Genomic DNA, 22,799 nt, shown 5'->3' with positions numbered 1-22,799 from the left:
ACTCACACTCTGCACTCTGCACTCTGCACTCACACTCACACTCTGCACTAAGCACTCTGCACTCTGCACTCTGCACTCTGCACTCACACTCTGCACTCACACTCTGCACTCACACTCTGCACTCACACTCTGCACTCACACTCTGCACTCACACTCTGCACTCACACTCTGCACTCAGAATCTGCACTCTGTACTCACACTCTGCACTCAGAATCTGCACTCTGTACTCACACTCTGTACTCACACTCTGCACTATGAATCTGCACTATGAATCTGCTTTCTGAATCTGCACTCTGAATCTGCACTCTGCACTCACAATCTGCACTCTGCACTCACACTCTGCGCCTGCACTCACACTCTGCACCTGCACTCACACTCTGCACCTGCACTCTGAATCTGATTCTGCATTCACACTCTGCACTCTGAATCTGCACTCTGCACTCACACTCTGCACTCACACTCTGCACTCAGAATCTGCACTCTGTACTCACACTTTGCACTATGAATCTGCACTCTGCACTCACAATCTGCACTATGCACTCACACTCTGCACTCTGAATCTGCACTCTGTACTCACACTCTGCACTTTGAATTTGCACTCTGCACTCACAATCTGCACTCGCAATCTGCACTCTGCACTCACAATCTGCACTCTGCACTCACAATCTGCACTCTGCACTCACAATCTGCACTCTGCACTCTGAATCTGCACTCTGCACTCTGAATCTGCACTCTGAATCTGCACTCTGAATCTGCACTATGAATCTGAACTCTGCACTCACACTCTGCACTCACACTCTGCACTAACACTCTGCACTAACACTCTGCACTCACACTCACAAACTGCACTCACAATCTGCACTCTGCACTCTGAATCTACACTCTGCACTCTCAATCTGCACTCTCAATCTGAACTCTGCACTCTCAATCTGAACTCTGCACTCTCAATCTGAACTCTGCACTCTCAATCTGAACTCTGCACTCTCAATCTGAACTCTGCACTCTCAATCTGAACTCTGCACTCTCAATCTGCACTCTGCACTCTCAATCTGCACTCTCAATCTGCACTCTGCACTCTCAATCTGCACTCTCAATCTGCACTCTCAATCTGCACTCTCAATCTGCACTCTGCACTCTCAATCTGCACTCTGCACTCACAATCTGCACTCTGCACTCACAATCTGCACTCTGCACTCACAATCTGCACTCTGCACTCACAATCTGCACTCCGCACTCACAATCTGCACTCCGCACTCACAATCTGCACTCCGCACTCTGAACTCCGCACTCTGAACTCCGCACTCTGAACTCCGCACTCACATTCTCCGGGTGATGCCATCATTGATATCATCAAAGATGTCACTTGAGATGTCATTAAGGATGTCATTGACGGGGGGCATCTTGTCACTAGGTGAAAGATGGCCACCATCTAGTGAGGCTCTGCTGGCTGGACGGATCATTCACCATTTATCCTGCAGATCGGGCCACTGACAGCACCAGAAAAAGACAGGAAATGTAATTGACCTGTCAGTGAAGCAGCTGATAGCAGTTTTGTAGATGGTGGCGGACTGAGGAGGGCGAAATTCACTGGAGAGCTAAACAGCGAGTGTGGCCTCTGGCACCAAGATGGTGGGCTGGAGTGCCTAAGCTGAATGGGGGATACTGCACTGTCTGCGGATCGGTGAAGTGTGCAGTGAGCCTGCTGGATGGTGGTTCAGTGAGGAGCGGAAAGGACATGTATGGCGGCCAGGGATCCGACGCACCTGGCCCGTGGGGAGCAGCCGCGGCCATGCTCTGCGCTGGGCCCCCGGTGCCACGGAGGATCTGTGAGCCGCAGTGAGCCCTGAGAAGTGGGAGGACTGTGGCGAGACCCACGCCAGATGATATGGTGTGGTGTGCCTCCCTGCGAGACAGGGGCGAAGGTGAGTGAGTGTCTGCCTGGCTGAGAGGATTTCGTCCGGGAGGCCGTCCAGCAGGGAGGAGTCGTGGTCCGGCTTCGAATTCCAGTGGTGGGGGCTGAAAGGACGAGCAAGGGAGAATGGGTTTGGATATGTGCAAGGAAGTGATGGCGCTCTGCGTGTTCCTTTGGTTCTGGTAGTTGCTATGTGTTGGACAGGCCACATGAAGGGCCCGCTCCCCCTCTGCCCGACCAGGCCCGAGCCCGGTCCCTCAAGTGTTACACGCCACCACTTCACGTTTTCCGTCCCCTCCGGGACCCCTGCCTCTGAACCTCTCGACCTCTTGGGCCCGATCCACTACTGGCCCGCGCGGCCGACCTGGGCGCCATCTTGGACAATGCACCACGAGGCCGCGTGGCCTCCGATCGACCCTAACCCTGGGCCTGGCCAGGCCTCAGACATCCCGGCACCACCATCCACCCAGGAGGTGAGCGGACTACTTGGCAGGTCAATGGGAGAAAGAGGTGTCGATGGCTCTCCCCCGCCAGGCACCGCTCGCCCCCAGCCTCCCCGGGCGCTGGCTCCACCCCCCTGCTGGGTGTCTGAACTCCCTCATCCTGGACCCCCCGACCTCCAAGTGCGAGGGTCCGGACATCAAAGGGCAACGGCCCTATAACTGAGGCAGCTCCAGAGCAGGAAGGCAGTTGTATCCTGGAGTCGAGAGACGCAGAGAAGAACTCATCCTTGCCGGACTACTGGCGCTGCCGTAGCCCTACCTTGTGAACTATCGTCCTGCCTGCTGGCGCTGCCGCAACCTTCGTAAACCTTCATCGTCGTCGGGACCTGCTGGCGTGGCCGCGGACCGTTTGTACCTCCATCTTCATCGGGACCTGCTGGCTCCGCCGCGGACCGTCGCTACCTTCCACCATCTCGGGACCTGCTGGCTCCGCCGCGGCCCGACCATCTAGAACGCCGAGCTCGAGGATTGAGAGCTATCCATCCACCCATTTGGTAACAAGACTGTCCCGCTACCCCTTCCCCAAACCAGAGACTAGAACCGAGGGGACCCCTGAGTCCAGACCTCCTTGTATCATTTGACCGTACTCAAAGAATTGCTGATAAAGTATCGTTTAACCTTATCCTTGTGTGGTGTCCGTCTGTGGGGGGGAAGTTACTTGTCTGTACGATCGCTGGAGACGGCTCTCCCTGGAGACCTCTCCCCCTATACTCGGCCGACCCTCCCGGTCCGTCTAACATTGGTGGCCAGCGGCGCGATCCGAATCACCGCATAATCGTACAGAGAGTAGCTCACCCCACGACGAAATCACGATGACAACCAAAGAAAGCGGATCCACCGAGAAATTTCAGATGGAGAAATTGGAAGAATACAGCCATTGTGAATTAAAACAATTCTGCATCGAACTAGGTATCGCTACCACCGGTCTAAGTACCAAAGATGATTTCAAACAGGCCCTGGAGTCCTGGGCAGAAACCAGGGCCGTCAGACCCCCGGACCAAAATATCGCAGCAGTAGACACCGCGGCTCCCGAGGAGCGAAGAACGGGTCTCTCGCAAGACGAGATCCAGGAACGAGAAAGAACAAGACTACATGAACTAGAAATGACCCGGCTCAAAATGGATGGTGAACTCAAGTTGGCCGAACAGAAACTGAACTTAGAACATCTGAGGCTCCGAGAAGAAAGAGAGGAAAAACAGAGACAAAGAGAGCTCGAGGAAAAAAGACTGGCATATGAACATGAGCGCAAATTAGCTGAGATAGACTTACGCAAGCAGAACAAGGAATCCGGGGTGACCGAGCAACCCCGCACCCCAGGAGCAACAGATAAGAAGGTACACATCCCCAAGGATGTCGTTCGAGAATACTTCCGAGAGGACGACATCCAACAATGGTTCAAGGCCTACGAAATAGCTATGACCTCCCACCGGATCGATCGAAGCGACTGGGGAGCCGGTCTATGGGGGAGATTCCTCAATGAGGGCCGCGATGCCCTGCTTCAGCTCCCGGACCATCTGATGACCTCCTATGACCATATGAAAGCGGCCCTCCTCACCCGCTATGGGCTCACACCCGAGATGTACCGCCAGAGGTTCAGAGACTGCACCCGCATCCCGGGTACAACTTGGGTGGAGTACGTTAACTATTTCAGCAGAGCCTTCGAGGGTTGGATCAAAGGAAGCAATGTCACAACTTATGAACAGCTCTTCAATCTCATGGTGTGGGAGCATCTGTCAAACAATTGCTTCATCGAACTCCGGCAGCACCTCCTCGACAGCAAATTGTCTGATCCACGGCAGCTCGCAGCCGAAGCTGACCGGTGGGAAATCACCAGAGTGGGCCGAAATGGGTCCTATGAACAGAACCGAAACCACCACGGTCAGCACCGTCCCCGAGGAGGAGGAGGGGGGGGCAAGGAAGAGGAAAAGACAGCGCTCCGGCCGCCCCCGCTGCCAGCACCCCTCCCCCGGCCAACCGGGGCAGCACCCCGGCACGACCGGGATATAGGGCCAATGTCACGTGTCACCGATGCCAGCGAGTCGGCCACTACGCAAACGACCCAAATTGCCCACAGAACCAGAGCCCGAGACCCCGCCAGGTGGCTGCCGCTGCCCTGGGGGAGGAACAGATCTCCGAGGAACAAGAAGAATATGAGCAAGAACATCAAGAATGGGAGCCAGCCGCCATGGCTCTAGCTTGCCTAGGGGGGAAAGACATGGTCCCGCGGGTCCCCCTACCCGCTAACACCCGGAAATACAGCCAATGGGTGAGCATCAATGGACGCCGGGCCGAAGCCCTCCGTGACACCGGGGCCAGTGTGACAGCCGTCCGCTGTCACCTGGTGACCCCAGAACAGTTCCTACCAAATATTCTCTGCCCTGTCCGTTCAGCCGATAACTCGGAGAGTCTGTGTCGGATGGCCTGCGTCCCTTTCGAATGGGGAGGGGTCTCCGGCATGTTGAAGGTGACGGTCCGAGATGATGCCCCTGTAGACTGCCTCCTGGGGAATGACCTTGAAAGCTCTCCGTGGGCAGCCGTAGAACGAAGGGAGCACCTGGGGATGTTAGGCCTCCCGGACTGGGCGTGCGTCACCACCCGGTCCATGGCCGCCCGTGCCAATCTCCGACCCGAGGAACCTGAATGGCCGGCGCCTCCTCCCCCGGTCGCTCCAGTCGAAGACACCGACCGTGCTGTCCCCCCAGAACCAGCTCAACCTCCGGGCCTCTCGGGCCTCGACCAGTGGCATCAAGAGGGGGGCCCCACACAGGAGCAGTTTCGCCAAGAGCAGAAGACCTGTCCCTCCCTCGAGGGACTCCGCCAACAAGCCCTCGCCCAGAACGCAGGGGATACCTCCGGAACACATTGGGTCTATTGGGACAATGATCTGCTATACAGTGAACAAAGGATCGCGGAGTTGGGGGCCAGTCGAGTGCTAGTAGTGCCCCTCCGTTTTAGAGACTTCTTGCTAAATCTGGCCCACGATGTCCCCCTGGCTGGACACCTGGGTCAGGATAAAACTTACAGCCGCCTAGTGACCCACTTCTTCTGGCCTAAAATGAGAAATGATGTACTCCAGCATTGCCGATCTTGCCCCACGTGCCAAGCCAGTGGGAAGAGCGGCCGCAAACTAAAAGCCCCCCTGCAACCATTTCCAGTGGTCACCACCCCGTTCGAGAGGGTCGGGATAGACATTGTGGGGCCCCTGGACCCCCGCACAGCACAAGGACATCGGTTCATCCTGGTACTGGTGGACCACGCCACCCGCTACCCCGAGGCTGTTCCCCTGCGAACTGTGACAGCCCCCTGTGACAGCCCCGGTAGTCGGCCGGGCCCTGATGGGGATCTTCTCCCGTGTGGGCTTCCCCCGAGAGGTCGTCAGCGACAGAGGCACGAACTTTATTTCAAAATATATGAAGTCCCTCTGGCAACAGTGTGGGGTCACCTACCGATTCACGACCCCCTATCACCCTCAAGGAAACGGACTCGTTGAGCGGTTCAACCGCACGCTCAAAGGGATGATTGGGGGGTTAGAAGAGCCCCTCCGTCGCCAGTGGGATGTGCTACTGCCGTGCCTCCTCTTCGCATATCGAGAAGTCCCCCAGAAGTCCCTCGGCTTCAGCCCGTTTGAACTATTGTATGGACACCCCGTACGGGGGCCGCTCAGCCTAGTCAAGGAAGGCTGGGAAATGCCCCCTCTAAAGAACCCTCCAGATGTCTTCAAATACCTCCTAACCCTCCGCAACCAGACCCGACGGTTCAGAGAGCTGGCAAAAGCAAACCTGGAGGCCAGTCAAGAGGACATGAAAAAGTGGTATGACCAAAATGCCTCCTCCATCGAATTTGAACCCGGCCAACAAGTATGGGTGATGTCCCCCACCGAACCATGCGCCCTGCAAGACAAGTGGACGGGGCCCTTCAAAGTAGTTGAGCGCAAGGGCCCTGTCACCTATCTCATCGACATGGAATCTTCACGGAACCCCCTCCGGGTCCTCCACGCTAATAGACTGAAACCCCATTTCGTGCGTTCAGAACTCAGCCTCCTGATGGCCACAGACAATGGAGCCGAAGAAGACTCCGAACCCCTCCCTGACCTCCTACGGACTCGGGAGAAAGACTGCTCCGTGGACGGGGTCCGACTCTCGGAGGCCCTCACCCTGGAACAACGCCAAGAATGTCGAGACCTCCTGCTGCAGTTCGCCAGCCTGTTCTCCCTCACCCCAGGTGTCACCTCCTGGTGTGTGCACGACGTGGACACGGGGGACAGCCCCCCTATCCGCCACCGGGCCTACCGCGTACCAGATCGGGTACGGGCCTGCATTCAAGAAGAAGTAACCAAGATGCTCACGCTCGGGATCATTGAGCCCTCAGACAGCCCCTGGGCCAGCCCAGTAGTACTGGTCCCCAAAGCAGCCACCCCCGGCACCACACCGGAACTCCGGTTCTGCGTCGACTACCGGGGCTTGAATACGGTCACCAGAACAGACGCACATCCCATCCCCCGGGCAGATGAACTAATCGACCGCATGGGAGCTGCCCGCTACCTCAGCATTTTCGACCTGACGGCTGGCTACTGGCAGATCGGCCTCACACCCCGGGCCCAAGAACGATCTGCGTTTTCCACTCCTGACGGCCATTATCATTTCAAAGTCATGCCCTTCGGCATGAAGAATGCCCCAGCAACGTTCCAGCGACTCGTTAATCAGGTCTTGGCCGGACTCGAAGGATTCAGTGCCGCCTACCTAGACGACATCGCTGTATACAGCCACCACTGGTCCGACCACCTCCACCACCTCCGAGAGGTGCTACAGGCCCTTCAGCGAGCTGGCCTCACGATCAAGGCCAGCAAATGCCAGATTGGTCAGGGGTCCGTGACCTACCTCGGACACCAGGTGGGAAGCGGCCTGGTGGCCCCTCTGCAGCTCAAGATCGCCGCCATCCAGTCCTGGCAGCCCCCCATCACCCAGACCGAGGTACGCGCCTTTCTGGGACTCACGGGCTATTACCGACGGTTCGTGAAGGACTATGGTAGCATAGTGGGGCCCCTCACAGAACTCACGTCCAAAAATCAACCAAAGAAGGTCAGCTGGACCCCAGATTGTCAAACAGCCTTCGAACAACTGAAGGCCGCCATTTGCTCCGCCCCTGTGCTCCAGGCCCCCGACTACAGCCGGGAATTCGTCGTCCAGACGGATGCCTCCGACCACGGCATGGGGGCGGTCCTGTCTCAATTGAACCCCGAAGGCCTTGATCAGCCAGTGGCCTTCATCAGCAGGCGACTCCTGCCTCGAGAACAACGCTGGAGCACCATCGAGAGGGAGGCCTTCGCCGTGGTATGGGCCCTCAAAAAGCTCCGGCCCTATCTTTTTGGCACACACTTTCGGGTACAGACCGACCATCGACCCCTGCAGTGGCTGATGCAGATGCGGGGGGAGAACCCAAAACTACTACGTTGGTCCATCTCCCTACAGGGGATGGACTTCACTGTGGAACATCGACCTGGACAAGACCACGCCAACGCGGATGGCCTGTCACGCTTTTTCCGCCTCGACGAGGAGAGTCCCCAAGAGGATGGGTGACTCTCCCCGCCTTCAGCTGGGGGGGACGCATGTTGGACAGGCCACATGAAGGGCCCGCTCCCCCTCTGCCCGACCAGGCCCGAGCCCGGTCCCTCAAGTGTTACACGCCACCACTTCACGTTTTCCGTCCCCTCCGGGACCCCTGCCTCTGAACCTCTCGACCTCTTGGGCCCGATCCACTACTGGCCCGCGCGGCCGACCTGGGCGCCATCTTGGACAATGCACCACGAGGCCGCGTGGCCTCCGATCGACCCTAACCCTGGGCCTGGCCAGGCCTCAGACATCCCGGCACCACCATCCACCCAGGAGGTGAGCGGACTACTTGGCAGGTCAATGGGAGAAAGAGGTGTCGATGGCTCTCCCCCGCCAGGCACCGCTCGCCCCCAGCCTCCCCGGGCGCTGGCTCCACCCCCCTGCTGGGTGTCTGAACTCCCTCATCCTGGACCCCCCGACCTCCAAGTGCGAGGGTCCGGACATCAAAGGGCAACGGCCCTATAACTGAGGCAGCTCCAGAGCAGGAAGGCAGTTGTATCCTGGAGTCGAGAGACGCAGAGAAGAACTCATCCTTGACGGACTACTGGCGCTGCCGTAGCCCTACCTTGTGAACTATCGTCCTGCCTGCTGGCGCTGCCGCAACCTTCGTAAACCTTCATCGTCGTCGGGACCTGCTGGCGTGGCCGCGGACCGTTTGTACCTCCATCTTCATCGGGACCTGCTGGCTCCGCCGCGGACCGTCGCTACCTTCCACCATCTCGGGACCTGCTGGCTCCGCCGCGGCCCGACCATCTAGAACGCCGAGCTCGAGGATTGAGAGCTATCCATCCACCCATTTGGTAACAAGACTGTCCCGCTACCCCTTCCCCAAACCAGAGACTAGAACCGAGGGGACCCCTGAGTCCAGACCTCCTTGTATCATTTGACCGTACTCAAAGAATTGCTGATAAAGTATCGTTTAACCTTATCCTTGTGTGGTGTCCGTCTGTGGGGGGGAAGTTACTTGTCTGTACGATCGCTGGAGACGGCTCTCCCTGGAGACCTCTCCCCCTATACTCGGCCGACCCTCCCGGTCCGTCTAACACTATGACAGTGCAAAATCCGGTGCAAGCAGGTCGGGGGAACAAACCCAACGGAAAACCAGCCCCTGCAAAGGTAAGGAGATGCCACTCCTGTACCGAATAACATGAACAAAATCCTGTGCACACGAAAGATTCGAGTTGTCTCCAGGTGGAGACTTAAATTTGAGCAATGTTAACGAAAAGATACACACGATTCGTCTGGTGAAAATTGTAGAATTTAATCGTGGAATGAATGTTCAGTACACCCAAGTAGCAAGTGGTAGACAAAATTAGATGAAGCCGACACGTGTTTCGTCACAGTGTGTAGCGGCTGTGACTCATCAGGGCTTAAACACACAGTGTGCGAAAGGAGGGGTCAATGGCGTGAATTATAGCCTTCTGCTGCGCGTGTCCGCACGGAATATGCAGGAAGTGGAGCAACTCTACAGACTATGGCCTATTGCGTGCTGCCTTGTAAAAACACAGCCATGCGAGGGCCAATTGCCATGCAGCTGCCATAAATTACGAACATTCACGCGCTTCTCTGGAATTCGTAGGTTAGATTTTCGAAGTCCTCTCAAAAGGACTCTGAAGCTATGTAGGCCGAGCCCTAAAAAAGAGTATATGATATTTTATGTAAAACAAAATGGAGAATGTGCCTTTATTTAGCCTGGTGTTCTGTACGCCTGTAACTTCGCAAGTTAACCTTCGTTCATAGGTACCTTGAGAAAAAAAACAATCATAGATGAAAACAATAATTTTCTTCACCACTTCTGTCTTGTTTGAAAGCAGGCATGCAGTAATAATGTTCTGCTTGTGATGAGATTGTAACCAAGTATGCAACAGGCTGAACGTTTCTGTGACTACATTGTAACCAAGCACACCAAAGGCTGAACTTTTCTGTGTCTACATTGTAACCAAGCACGCCACAGGCTTAACTTTTTTGTGACTACATTGTAACCAAGCACGCCACAGGCTTAACTTTTTTGTGACTACATTGTAACCAAGCACACCATAGGATGAACTTTTTTTGTGACTACTTTGTAACTAAGCACGCCACAGGGTGAAGATTTTTGTGACTACATTGCAACCAAGCATGCCACAGGCTGTACTATTGTTCCGAACAAGTTAACCCGTTAAGGCGCTATTCCGAATGGTACAGTGGGTGATGATGCCATAGTCCTTGCTCATATAAAAATCATCTGATATCCGGAGCTTGGGAATGTAATGGGGCCGTAAACTCCGACAAACTTATAATTGTGATCCCTGCACAAACGTGTTTTCGCAGGTGCCGGAAATTTCTGGGCCACTCATAATTAGGCCCTAATAATGCGTTCCATACTGCAAATGTACGATCTTATGACTCAATAGCGCCTGGATTCTGGGATGCCACTGTAAAGGCCCTTGCCCCTTTTGTTTTTAAAAATGTTGTGTGTATAGTTGTTTGACAATGTTTTCTCCTTCTCTTCTAACCCCCAGGGATAGAAAACGACCGCGTGAATATATCGATTCTGATTTTTCCGAAAGGTGAGCCGGTCTAATTTATATTCTCTTGATATTCTCAAATCTGATTATGTATGTCGTCTTCTACAAAATGAGCGCAGCAATGTCTGCGTCCTTCCTTCCTCTCTCCCTGAATGTGCACGACCTCTGGTCAGCAGGTCATGACCTCGCAGTCCAGGGGCTCATCCAGTCCCTTCTATCCTTGCTTTGACAGAGCTGACATGCCAAGTTAATTTCAAAGCTACTCTGCGTGAAACGGGATTTGAATTCATGGTTCTTATTTTGCAAAAAATATCGGTTTTTTTATCGGTCCTAAAGCGAAAAAGTTTTGTTCATGCCTGTGTGAAATTTGTTCAGAAGAAATATCACATTGGCTCAGATCATGCACTAGTTTATCATCTGAAACACAGTTGTAAAGCGTTGCAGATCCATACAGGCCTCTTTGATTTTATTTTTAGGGTTTGAAGTAATTTAATGAGAAATTAAACATACACATACAAACTTTCAGTGTTTTGTGATTGTATCTTGCTGTCATTAACAGATTTGTGAAATTTGGACGCTACATTAGTAACCTGCACATTACATTATTCGCTACAATATTATTAATGAGTCATCCTCCATGAATTACTTAAAAGCAAATGAAGTTCGCGAAATTTTGTGAATTAGCGTTTTAGCGTGAAATGTCAGCATCTCGCACGACTTTCGTTGTACTAGCACATTCTCTCCTTGAAATTAGAGATGCAAATGTACCAGCAAAGCCCTGATAATGGAGTAAAAGTCTCTTTGAGACATTTTTAGCTATAACCTGTTTCCAGCATGTAAAAAAGTTATGGGAACTCGCCTAAAGCGAACTGTTGTGACTTTTGACTAATGACAATTTTGCCAGACCTGGAAAGGAGGGCCCCAGAACCCTTGTTCTTTCTTTGTAAAGGCATTTTGAGCTTTTTGTTTCTAAAGCCCTCGTGTTTTTTGGGTACTTAGCACATGCTTTATTTGATGTTCTAAGTCAAGAATGCTATTTTACCGTAGTGTTTCCCGATTAAAACAATTCAAAGGCCTCTTTCTGTGTTTAGATGTCTATTGAAATATATGGTAATCTACTTTAAAGAACATCAGCGACTTTAGAAGCGTGGGGTGCCCAGTTTCCAAGTAATAGCCTTACGCTAAGCATATGCTCTTATTAGAACATAACACATTAGAAAGAGTAGATATGTGTTCTATGTGGGCGTAAAAAGTGATTAAAGGTGAAAGAGAAACAATAGTGTAAAATATAGTAGAATGTTATTTTTTTATTTGTATTATATTTTAATTGCATGATATGTGCATCCTCTTCTGAGGATGACTTCGTTGCTTGATATTTTAATACGTATAATTCCAATTCTGCAAGCATTTACATGGATATGTTTGTAAAGCTCTTCAGAGACTCCCTAAACAGCTGGCTTATAAGCGGTTTTCTGAAGGATAAAGGGTTTGAGGAAGCGGCTGCCTGCGTGTCCCAGAAATATTGTTCATATCCAAAAACTGGACCCTGACCTTATATGGTGTTACAAGGATTTAACTGTATTTAGAAAACACTCAGTGACTTGTACTAGTACTAAGCTATTTATGCAGTTCCTCACCCTTATTTACTTAACTTTTTTGCTAGTGTCCTATCGAATTAGATCACACTGTGTTCTTGCAGTATTTTCCAGCATTTAGAAGGTCCATAATGCAGCAGTTCAAAAGAAGGTTGTGTGCCTGACCTCGCAATATGTTTTATTTGGTCAGACAGTGTCTTAACAGGCAAAGTATGGCTGTGACATTTTGATCATTCACAATAATCCTATATGAGTGTGTATGTGTGTATCTATATGTGTGTGTGCGTGCGTGTGTGTGTGTGTGTGTGTGTGTGTGTGTGTGTATTTATATATATATATATATATATATATATGTATATACACACACACACATGCATTTATATATACACACACACAGCCAGTGGCGGGAGTAGTTCTAGTTAGGTCAGCGTTACCATAGGAAATGCGTTTGTATGTTGCTAATAACCCTTTGACGAATCTCCACAAAACTATCCAAAAAAGTGAAATTTTTGCCTAGTTTGTTCATGGAAAGTTTTGGGGTGATCCGTCAAGCGAGGGCTGAAAAAAGAAGATAGCCCCAAAACGCAAAATCTCCACTGTATTTTCCATAGACTTCTTGGGCCCATCAGAGGGCGGGGGCAGCACAAACCACAGACCAGTTTGTTGGTGTGAAAAAGGCTGCTTTATTGGAAGCAGGTGCACCTTACAAATAACTTCACTTGGCCTGTGCCGTACAAAACGAAACCTCGCTAAATATATTTTTCCTAACATACCCCCACCCCCTCCCCTAAACATGGGTCCCCCCCCTGCAACAATAATAAACACAAACTTGCAATTGCCAACTTTCCTATCTACCTAATAAATAGCTTCTTGTACCTTCCCCAACGGTAAAACCAGACCTTCTAAAATCCCCCAGTACTTAGGAAAATCGCCACCCCAAAGAACTGAACAACACACCAACACCTGTTCCAGCGACAAATCCCCATACAATAAACCTTCCAGATGCACCCGCTCCAAACAATGCCCCTTCAATATGCCGCATCTAACCAAATCCAGTACATAAAAAAACCCTCCAAAATCCAAAAAAGTAGTAAAAAAGGGGAGGGTGGGAGGGAAAACAAATGCTCCCACAGAACCACCCACAACCTTGCTGGATCACTACCACCCAATGGTGGATACTCCCTAAAATGGCCGGTTAAATAATGGCCCAGCCCAAAAGTAGCCCACCCAGCCCAAAGATAGCCCATAGAGCCCAACCAGCCCAACGGAGGTGCTGGCTGCCCCCCCCCCCCCCTTCCCGGCCCAAAACCCCCCCGGGAGGAGCAGGCCGGCTGCCCCTCCCAAAGCCTATTTAGGCAGAGCTACAGCAAAAACTGCTGAATGTAATTACACCAAATGTGGCTTGGAAGCTATATCTATAGATTGTGCTTAATGTGATTTGCTATAAATCCGTATGGTACTACTTGAGAAATGAAAGTTAAAAAATATTTGTAAATCTGGACATTGAGGTATGAGGGATTTTAGCAAGTGTCCTTCGAACCCAATTTTAAAAAATAGAGCATTCAGATTGGCTCAGGGACCTTTTTTTCACTTAGGCCTTCACGCTCCCATGGGAGTCAGACTCCAGTGGAAGGGAACATTCTGATTGGCTGCCAGCAACATGAAATGTTTTTTGCTGGCAGCACTTACAGGACTGTGGGACTTAGTCCCTTGTCCAGAACTTTAAAAAACAATTATATAGAGTAGGGTAGGGTTACCCTGCCCCTTAGGCCCCACAGGGGGATCCTAAGGGACTACCTCCCTGAGCTGGATTCAGCCCCGGGACCCCATCCCCCAGGGCCCAAATAATTTTTAGGTGGGGGGGGGGGGGCAGGAATGTGGCCTCAACCCCTGAGTCTTTTTGGCCCCGGGGACCCCATCCACCGGGTCCGTCTCGCTTCCTGTGTTCCGGTGAGCCACCCTTGGGACACAGCAGTTTTTTTGTCCGCACAGGGTGCATGCAGGGATACTTGTGTTTGCTCTCACCTGGTGGGAGCCTTTTCAAAACTCCTACCAAACAGGAGCAAACACAAGGTCTGCTCACAGCAAGGGGAAGCTTTAAAAATGCTGATGCGGACTGGGCAACAGATTAACAGATCTTTCCCGCCCAGAGGAATCTGCATAAATAGCTGCTCCCTGCAGGAGGGAGAAATACAGGCTCCTTCAGCATGCCGGGAGCTGGCTTGGGCATCTGGGGCCCTGGGGATACCCCATGGCTTCCAACGTGTGTATGGTGGATGTCCTGTGTGGGCCCTGGGGCACCCACCTATTTAAAATAGAGGCAATGGGGATTGGGTCCCCGGGGCAAAATAGCTTGAAGAGAGGGGCACAGTCTGAATAAATCTTAAAATTGATAACTGTGAGATGCCAACCATTGCCTTTCCAACAAATATGAAGACTCGGTTTGCTTAAGATCACTGGTGTTAAAAAAACATCTTCTGAATCTTGGCCTTGGCAGGTAACCAGGGGTTTCCAATGCAGATGACTGTGCATAGTGAAGTTACAGCATGAACAGTGACACAAGGTAGAAGGAATGGCGAGAGTGCTGAAGCATGTGAAGAATCCACCTGTTTACAAGGTATCATTAAAGCAACTGCTCTTTATAGGAAATCATTTTAAAGATGCACTTGACGACTGTCTTCTTTCAGAGAAAAGTGCCTTGAGTCTTAAATAAAATGAGGAAGACTGCATCACATGCAGGGTCACATACCATAGTGTGTAGTCCCTATCCTGCACGTTTTAGAGTAAGAGACATCCTGTTAGAGCATACGAGGGACCTGGACATTGACATTCTCACTAACAGTTTCACTTTCGAATTCAACATGGGGAGGGGGCTGGGGCTTGCTGGGATCCTTAAAGAGGACATGCAAGAGCACATTCTCTTTGTGCTTTTCAGTGCGTACGTGTACCACACAAACCAGTTGGTTGAGTCAAATCATGTATGTGCATGTGTATGGCACATCACATGTCGGAGATATTCCAGAGCATATAAAGTCTGGATCTCCTGATTTTCAGAGTGGTAAGTTTATAACTCAAGAATGTTCAGAAGTGGCATAAACAATGAATGCAGTCGTTGAGCTATTTTGAGGTCATTCGATCCACCTAGCTGAAATGGATTCCAGATGCTACAAAGCATATTCAGAATTGTATGTTTTCTGTAGACTCAGGTCTTCCCCCTTACTAAATATAAGAGATGTCTAAGCAGCTGGCAAAGCCCTTTAGCCACATCTGACTTGCTCCAGAATCATACACCTAATTTCATTGAACTAGATAGTGCCTCCCAACACAGTGACCAACTAAAACACAGCGCCAGAAATAGTGGGTTAAAGTGTACTGTGTGACAACATTAGTAAGTAAACACTATTACAACATCAAGCAGCCATAAAAACATTTACTGAATACCCATCAGTGTCACTCTTTTTTTTACCTGAATTGTTACATTTGTAGTAGTAACCCTGCTGCAAAGATGATTCTCATAAGACACTTTGTTCTAGCAGGCTCAGAAGAATCACAAATCCTTCGGGAGGAGCTGATTTAGAGTTTGGTGGAGAAGGTGCTGTGGTGCAACAGCGAAGGAGTACCCTCTCTTCCAAACTGAAGGCCCACCTGCCTGATTTACAGTAGCCAAATATTAAGTACGTCAGTGATGGAGAATAGTCTGTCTCCGTCGCTAACATACTGCTCCGAAGACCCAACAGAGTTTGGATTATCTGAGGTTTGGCGTGTTGGCCACCCGCCTGATTTAGGATGGGTGGCTGAATGCCCGGTTATTGCTCTCCCTTACTGCTGTGAAAAACGGGCTGTAAGGGACAGTGAAAATGTTTAAATGACCTCCGTTCCATGGAAGAAATTCTCATGCTGTGGGTGTAATTTATTTTTGTAAATTTAAAAACAAAATCCCGCTTTGGGATTTTGTTTTTGAAAAAACAAAAAAAGGTAAAAGAGGATACCGTAATTTAGATGGTACTGTCCATCAAACCTTTAAATCATTAATAGGAACTGCCCTGACAGCTGTTCCTCTCATCGATTAGAGATGTCTGCTGGGTCGGCAAACATCTCTAAACTTGGAGTACGGGTACTCAAACTCTAAATCAGTTCCTATGTCCCTAATTTACATTGGAATGCACCAACTATAGTAAAAATAAAAAAGTGTAACATCTGTCCTTCTTATTACTTTTATTTTCCATCACTATGGCCTGTGTATGAATATCGTGATGCAATACGCTTTGGCTGTTGTGTGCTTTGTCTAACAAGACTTCATTAAGTCAATAATTAAATAGCAATAACCAATGTTTGCTGTTGCATGTTCATTGTAGAGCCTCAAGTGTCCATAAAAGTCAGGAAGTAGCAGAGCGATTTATTTATTTATTTGAAAGTTTTATATAGCGCGGACAAGATCCTTGCGGATATCAGAGCGCTTTACACAGAAGGGGAACATGAGGGAGCATAGTCAGATAGGTAAATCAGAGGAGCAAACAGTACATAGTCAAACAGGTAAATCAGAGGGAGCAAACAGTACAATCAAGTAACCCATGCACAGGGTGCAATATGAGCTAACGATCGGTGCATTAGAAACAAGTAGAGGTATAATACTGCAATAAAAGGCATACATTCGCTAGTTGATAGTCTAAAGAGGTCATTTCTTAGGGTGCTATATGAGCTAACGATCAGTGCATTATAGACAAGTAGAAGTATAATACTGCAATAAAAGGCAGATACTCGATAATTAATAATAGTCTAAAAAGGCCATTTCTTAGGGTGCTATATGAGCTAACAAGTAGAAGTATAATACTGCAATAAAAGGCATACATTCGCTAGTTGATAATAGTCTAAAGAGGCCATGTCTTAGGGTGCTATATGAGCTTACGATCAGTGCATTATAAACAAGTAGAAGTATGATACTGCAATAAAAGGCAGACACTCGTTAATTGATGATAGTCTAACAAGGCTATTTCTTATATATATATCATTTCTATATGAGCTAGCGATCGGTGCATAAAAAGCAAGTGGAAGTATGATACTGCAATAAAGGCAGACATTCGCTAAGTAAAATTAGCCTAAAGAGGCCAATTCTTAGAGAGTACAATCAAGTAAACCATGCATAGGGTGGAATATGAGCTAACGATCGGTGCATTAAAAACAAGTAGAAGTATAATACTGCAATAAAAGGCATACATTCGCGAGTTGATAATAGTCTAAAGAGGCCATTTCTTAGGGTGCTATATGAGCTAACGATCGGTGCATTATAAACAAGTAGAAGTATAAAACTGCAATAAAAGGCAGACACTCGTTAATTAATAATAGTCTAAAAAGGCAATTTCTTAGGGTGCTATATGAGCTAACGATCGGTGCTTTAAAAGCAAGTGGAGGTATGATACTGCAATAAAGGCAGACATTCGCTAATTAATGTTAGCCTAAAGAGGCCATTTTTTAGGGTGTGTGCAAGTAGTGAGAGAGACTAGTCCAAGATGGCCGACAAAAAGAGAAGGAGAGAGACCAGTCTAAGATGGCAGCCAAATTGTAGGGATTACAGAGTTTGGTTTCCCTTTCTACTCTGGGAATGTCGAGTTAGTCCATCTTCCATGTTGATTGAGGGGGAGAGCAGAGTTCAGCTTCTATGCTGCTGGATGATGGCTTATCTCTGTTTTGCTGCTCCCTGACCGCGTTGGTATGTAGCTTCATGGTCATCTGGTGGGCAGGGGGGCGATTTATGGTTCCAGCTTTATGGCCCCAGCCAGATTAGCAAATGGAGAGTGAAAAGCCCGCGAAAAATACCAGTCACATAAAGATATCAGTTTAAAATTCCGGTCAAAGCGTAAAAAACAGAGTTAAAAAACCTGCATGAGTATTTAAGATGATGGGATTGCGAGTAGTAGCCCTTCGAGTCGCCCCTGAAGCTGTTCAAGTAGTTTTGTGTGCAGTATTCCAGGCAGGGAATGAAACGACTTGCATGGGTGATAGGGTAAATAGCTCTGCGAGCAGTTACCTTACAAGTCACCACTGACGCTGCTGCTCACATCAGGTTTATCCCTAGTTGCGCAGTGGTTACCCCCAACACACAGGCAAACAGGGTATACCGGCACTGTGAGGGGGCAGGGGGGAAGCCTCCCGCCACAACGCCGCCCCAAACATCCAGACAATGACACACCGGAGCCGTTCCAGATGCCCCCCGTTCCGTACTCACCGCACCGCTGGAAGGAGGGGGGGGGGAAGGCCTCCCGTCGAAGCACCACTTAAGACACACCACAGGGCACACCGGAGCCGCTCCAGACGCCGACCGCTCCCCTCTGAAAGAATCCTTGGGAGGGGGCAGGGGGGAGCGCTCGTTCACCCGCGCCGGCTCAGCCAGCACCAGCCCCCGTGCACCCGTCCCTCGCGACACCGCTCGGTTGGGCACACCGGAGCCGCTCCAGACGCCGACCGCACCGCACTGGAAGAGTCCTTGAGAGGGGGGGAGGGAAGAGCGCTCGTTCACCCGTGCCGTCTCAGCCAGCGCCAGCCCCCGTTCACCCGTCCTCCGTTCACCCGTCCCCCGCTACACCGATCCGTTGACCGTAGGCAGGGCATCTCCGCGTTCAAAAGTCAGAGGAGTGCAGCTGCCCGACAGGATCCTCCCAGGCGTCCCCGATGGATCCGACGACTATCCAAGGCACAGCTCAGCTCCCACCGTCCTGGGCTCCGGCGAGCTGCAGGGGTCACCAATTCATCCGCCAGGTTCAATGCAAGCGACGGCGAACTCCAGGCGTGTCGGGCCCCTCCGGTGACACGCCACAGCTCAAGTCCAGTCGACCTGGGTTCCGCCGAGGCTGCAGGCGTTCCAGCTATCCCTGCTGCAGGTACTTATTTTGCCGCGATAATATGATCACTTTTGCGATCAGTTACACACTTCGATCCAGTTACTTTTTGTTACTTGTTTTTTTTGCCGAGGGTGGTGCGTGCTAACAGGGATAACTCCACAAACTGGATCCCAAGCACTCCGGAGCTCCGGAGCTCCGGACCGGTGCTCCTACCAGGCGGCCAGTCGATTGACCCTTGAGTCATAAACCTGGGACCCAAAATTTAAATAAAATGTATTCCTGGCAAAATTTAGGAGTCAATCGAAGTCACCAGGATCTATCTTACCAGATGTAGCAATAGGGTGGTGTATGTCAACACACTGAAGTCCCCAGCGGATACCAGGAAGCCTGCAGCAAGTATGCAGTCCTTAAGTGAACATGCACAAAATGTTGACTTTTAAAAAGTAACCCATGCCTGCTGGAACAGATTCTGTTTTTATAATGTCTTTATTGAGGTTTGTTTTGCAGTTTTCACAATGCTGGGATAGGTTATTTCAGTCAGCAGCATGGCATCCTGCCCCCTAATGCTGCAACCTGTGGAACCAGCAGAAGAAGGTTCAAGGCCCAGCATATCTACTAAACATTACATTGGTACCTTAGCATCTTGCCCCGGTCTCTCCAGAATGTGTTTGCTCTGCTTGCTTTTGTTGTCTGGTTGTAAGTGCTCTGAAGCTACATTAGAGGCATTTTGTGATATGTTAGAATTTCTATTTGTACATTGTAACTATTCATACAATCAAAGATAAATACATTAGTTATACTATTTGACAACTGAGATTACAGTTAAAAGAACCAGATTCATGATTCTTTTTCTGATTATGGTGATTATATCAAAGAATTGTTCCGACCGCTGCCACAGTAGTTCTTTTTGCCTGGGTCGGGATATCGGGGCCTGGCACAGTGGTTGTATTTGTGTGATTATGTCAGATAGGTGTTAATATGCTGGTTCGCCTAAATTTGTGACTCAAGAATGTGGGTCCTATGCTAGCCATTTCTACGACTTATGACTTAGGAATGGGAAGCATGTTTTTATGTATGACTCATAGGATGGGTGTTGTGAATTTCAGCGAGATAGTTCCATCTTTCTGTCTTAGGTTATGAGTGAATGGCACTGTGTTTCTGTTTATATGTCTTGGTATGTGTGTGTTGTGGCCAATGTGTTGCTGGGTTTTCAGTTGTGCAACCACTGGTGCTTCTGTTCGCTTGAGTGATACCTACACGGTCTGGATGGTGCCTTTTCGTTCGCTGTCTCTTTCTGAAGCTCTCACAAATTCTGGTGGTAATCTAGAACTGTGACCAAGGGCCATAACTGCTGGCACTAGCCTTTTTAGGTCTGGCCTAGTGACGCAGCGCATGTGCTGCACCCCTAGGCGAGATCTATTGTTGTCACTTTGGTGGGCTATGGGGGACAGGACATGTGCACGCGAACGTCTGTCTAACAGCTAAGCTGAAGACACAGCAGATGTGCGCGTACAGGTGACACGAGATGTGCACAGGTATGGCTCTGCTCGGTTTCTCCCTCTCTCCTTCCGTGTCTGTGCGCACGCAGGACAAAATATATACACGCGCTTTGCATTTGTTTGCTGCAAGGTATTTACTTTAGATTTTTTACTGCATTTTTACTTTTTTTTACTCCCTCTAACGGGCCCTTTCTACTTTTGTGATTACCCCCCCCCCACCACAACAATAAATGCCCCCACATATGTTTATTTCTTTTTAACTAGTGCATGCAGCCCAGGACATGTGCACACATTCACCTGGCACCGTTTACCCAACTAGTAGTCGCTCGCTCCTTCCCTGTCGTTATCAAGCTCCCACTTTTACTTACGTCACAAAGTACGTATGATTGAAGTTAAGTTAGTAAAAATACATTTTACCCTGTAGTAGTAGGTAATTGTAGTGGGAGCAATATATTATCAGTCTGTGTTAACAACCTTTATTTAGTGTCCTACAGCCATAATGAATAACTTCTAACTGCATACTGTATGGCCCTTCACTCTAAACTTAAGCCTGCCCATGGACAACTCCGTGCTGAGTTAAGTGGGAGGGGGCCAAGGAGGGTCTTCCATACCCTCCTCCCACCTACATCATATTCAGTCCAGCTTTTAAGGACACCTGAAAGCCAAATTAATTCTACTTCAAAACTCGTCTACTTCGCAGTAGGCCTACCTCTAAGTCCTGACCACAGCAGAATGTTTATTCATCAGAAAACCACGTGTTTCTATGAGGAGTATCAGAGTGCGCGTCTCACCCCATTGGGCACTGAAGCATGCTGTATGGCAGTGGGCAGTCTGTTGGCAGAGAATGGTTACTTTAGTCTGGTGCCCAAAGAGCCTTCTTCTGTACTACTGCAAAGCATTACTGCGACACAACATAAAGAACGGAAATATGCCCCAGTATAATTCTAAATGTATTGATTTATAATGTTTTATATAGCGTGAACATGACCCTTGTGGGTATCAGACGCTATATGGTGTTAAAATTATGATGGTAAAAATGGTAACACTTCATAGGTAAAGTGATTAAAAGATAAAGGTTTGCAAAACTGAGTATCCCTGTGAGGAGGCCTGTAGAGATGCTGGCTGTGAATAAACAGAACCCTAAATCCGCATTAAATGAATTGCCAAAAGTTGGCAATGAGCAGTAATGCCTTCTGTCCACGTACCTGGTGCTCTGGTGGGGTCCGCTGCTCTGCTGGTACTTTCCAAAAACTCGAAAGTGATTAAAACAATCATTTGCAAAGCAATAGGTCTCGCATTTACGCATTTACGCAACTTTAAGCTATTAGCACTGTAAATGAATATGCCTTTTATTTATGTTTTAAAAACAAAAATAAAAGGCATTATCATTTACAATGTCAATAGCTCTGACTCGCTTAAATGCGAGACCTATTGCATTGCAAATGCTTGTTTCTTTGTTTTATTGAAGAGGCATTGATTTTGTTAGTTCTGTTTGAGTGGGACTAGACCCCACCTTTTATTACTCTATAAGCATAACCTCAGTGTTTTAATTTCAGCAACAATGAATTTCTTTGAGAGGCTGCTTTGGATTATGAGTGGCCTGCAATATCCAACTTCAGTGCTCGGCTGTGGTAGCAGCCCTTAAGCAGAGGGATATAGTTTGGCAAATTATGGGTGGCACACAGAGAGACCATTCTCTTTGTGTCACCTCAGGAGAGATGTATGGGGTGGTGTTCAACAGTCTTCCTAATGAGGAAATGTCTGGGGAATTTCAGAATGATAATAGACCTCAAATTGGTGAATATGTTATTTGTAACATCACATTTCAAGATGAATACGCTACGGCATCAAATTTCATTAATCTGGAAAAGAAACTTCTTGTCGAAGCTGGATCTACGGAATATATATCTGTATGTCCCTATCAGAAACTCGCATCAGAAGTTTCTCAGATTCATCGTGAGAGACATTCTTAGGAACTTCAGGGGGCATTTGGGCTCAGAACAGCGCCCAGAATCTCGATAAATGCTTCTGCTCCAGTAATGGCCTTTCTTCACAATATTTTTCTCAGGATTCATCTTTACAGGCACAAACTCATGATTGAGCCATCTTCACCTACCCAGGTTTAGAGGTGTGAAGAATGTGAAGCAAGCTCTCCTAGATCTGGACTTTTCAATCAACTATTCTAAATCTTATCTTCACTCCACACAAAGCGAGAAACATATTGGAGTCTTTTGCAGCACAGATGTCGGTGAAGTATTTCTCCCAGAGGGAAGGAGAGTCAAACTATTAAATTATCTCCAATAAGTGCTGGCTAAGACCAGTGCATGGTCAAGGAGAG

At 49.3% G+C, this 22,799-nt stretch overlaps 1 protein-coding gene across 6 annotated transcripts in view; it reads left to right on the top strand.

The window, feature by feature from the left end:
• Positions 1-22,799, top strand: part of TFDP2 (transcription factor Dp-2) — a 631,051-nt gene that overhangs the window by 219,666 nt on the left and 388,586 nt on the right. For all 6 annotated transcript variants that reach the window (XM_086943706.1, XM_086943705.1, XM_086943703.1 and 3 more), the window contains one exon: positions 10,526-10,573. In XM_086943706.1, coding sequence (XP_086799832.1) covers positions 10,526-10,573 — 48 coding nt within the window. The remainder of the gene's footprint in view (positions 1-10,525; positions 10,574-22,799) is intronic.

Source organism: Lissotriton vulgaris, chromosome 11 (assembly GCF_964263255.1).
Source record: "Lissotriton vulgaris chromosome 11, aLisVul1.2, whole genome shotgun sequence".
NCBI classification, from domain to species: Eukaryota; Metazoa; Chordata; class Amphibia; order Caudata; family Salamandridae; genus Lissotriton; species Lissotriton vulgaris.
This window is presented reverse-complemented; position numbering and strand designations above follow the sequence as displayed.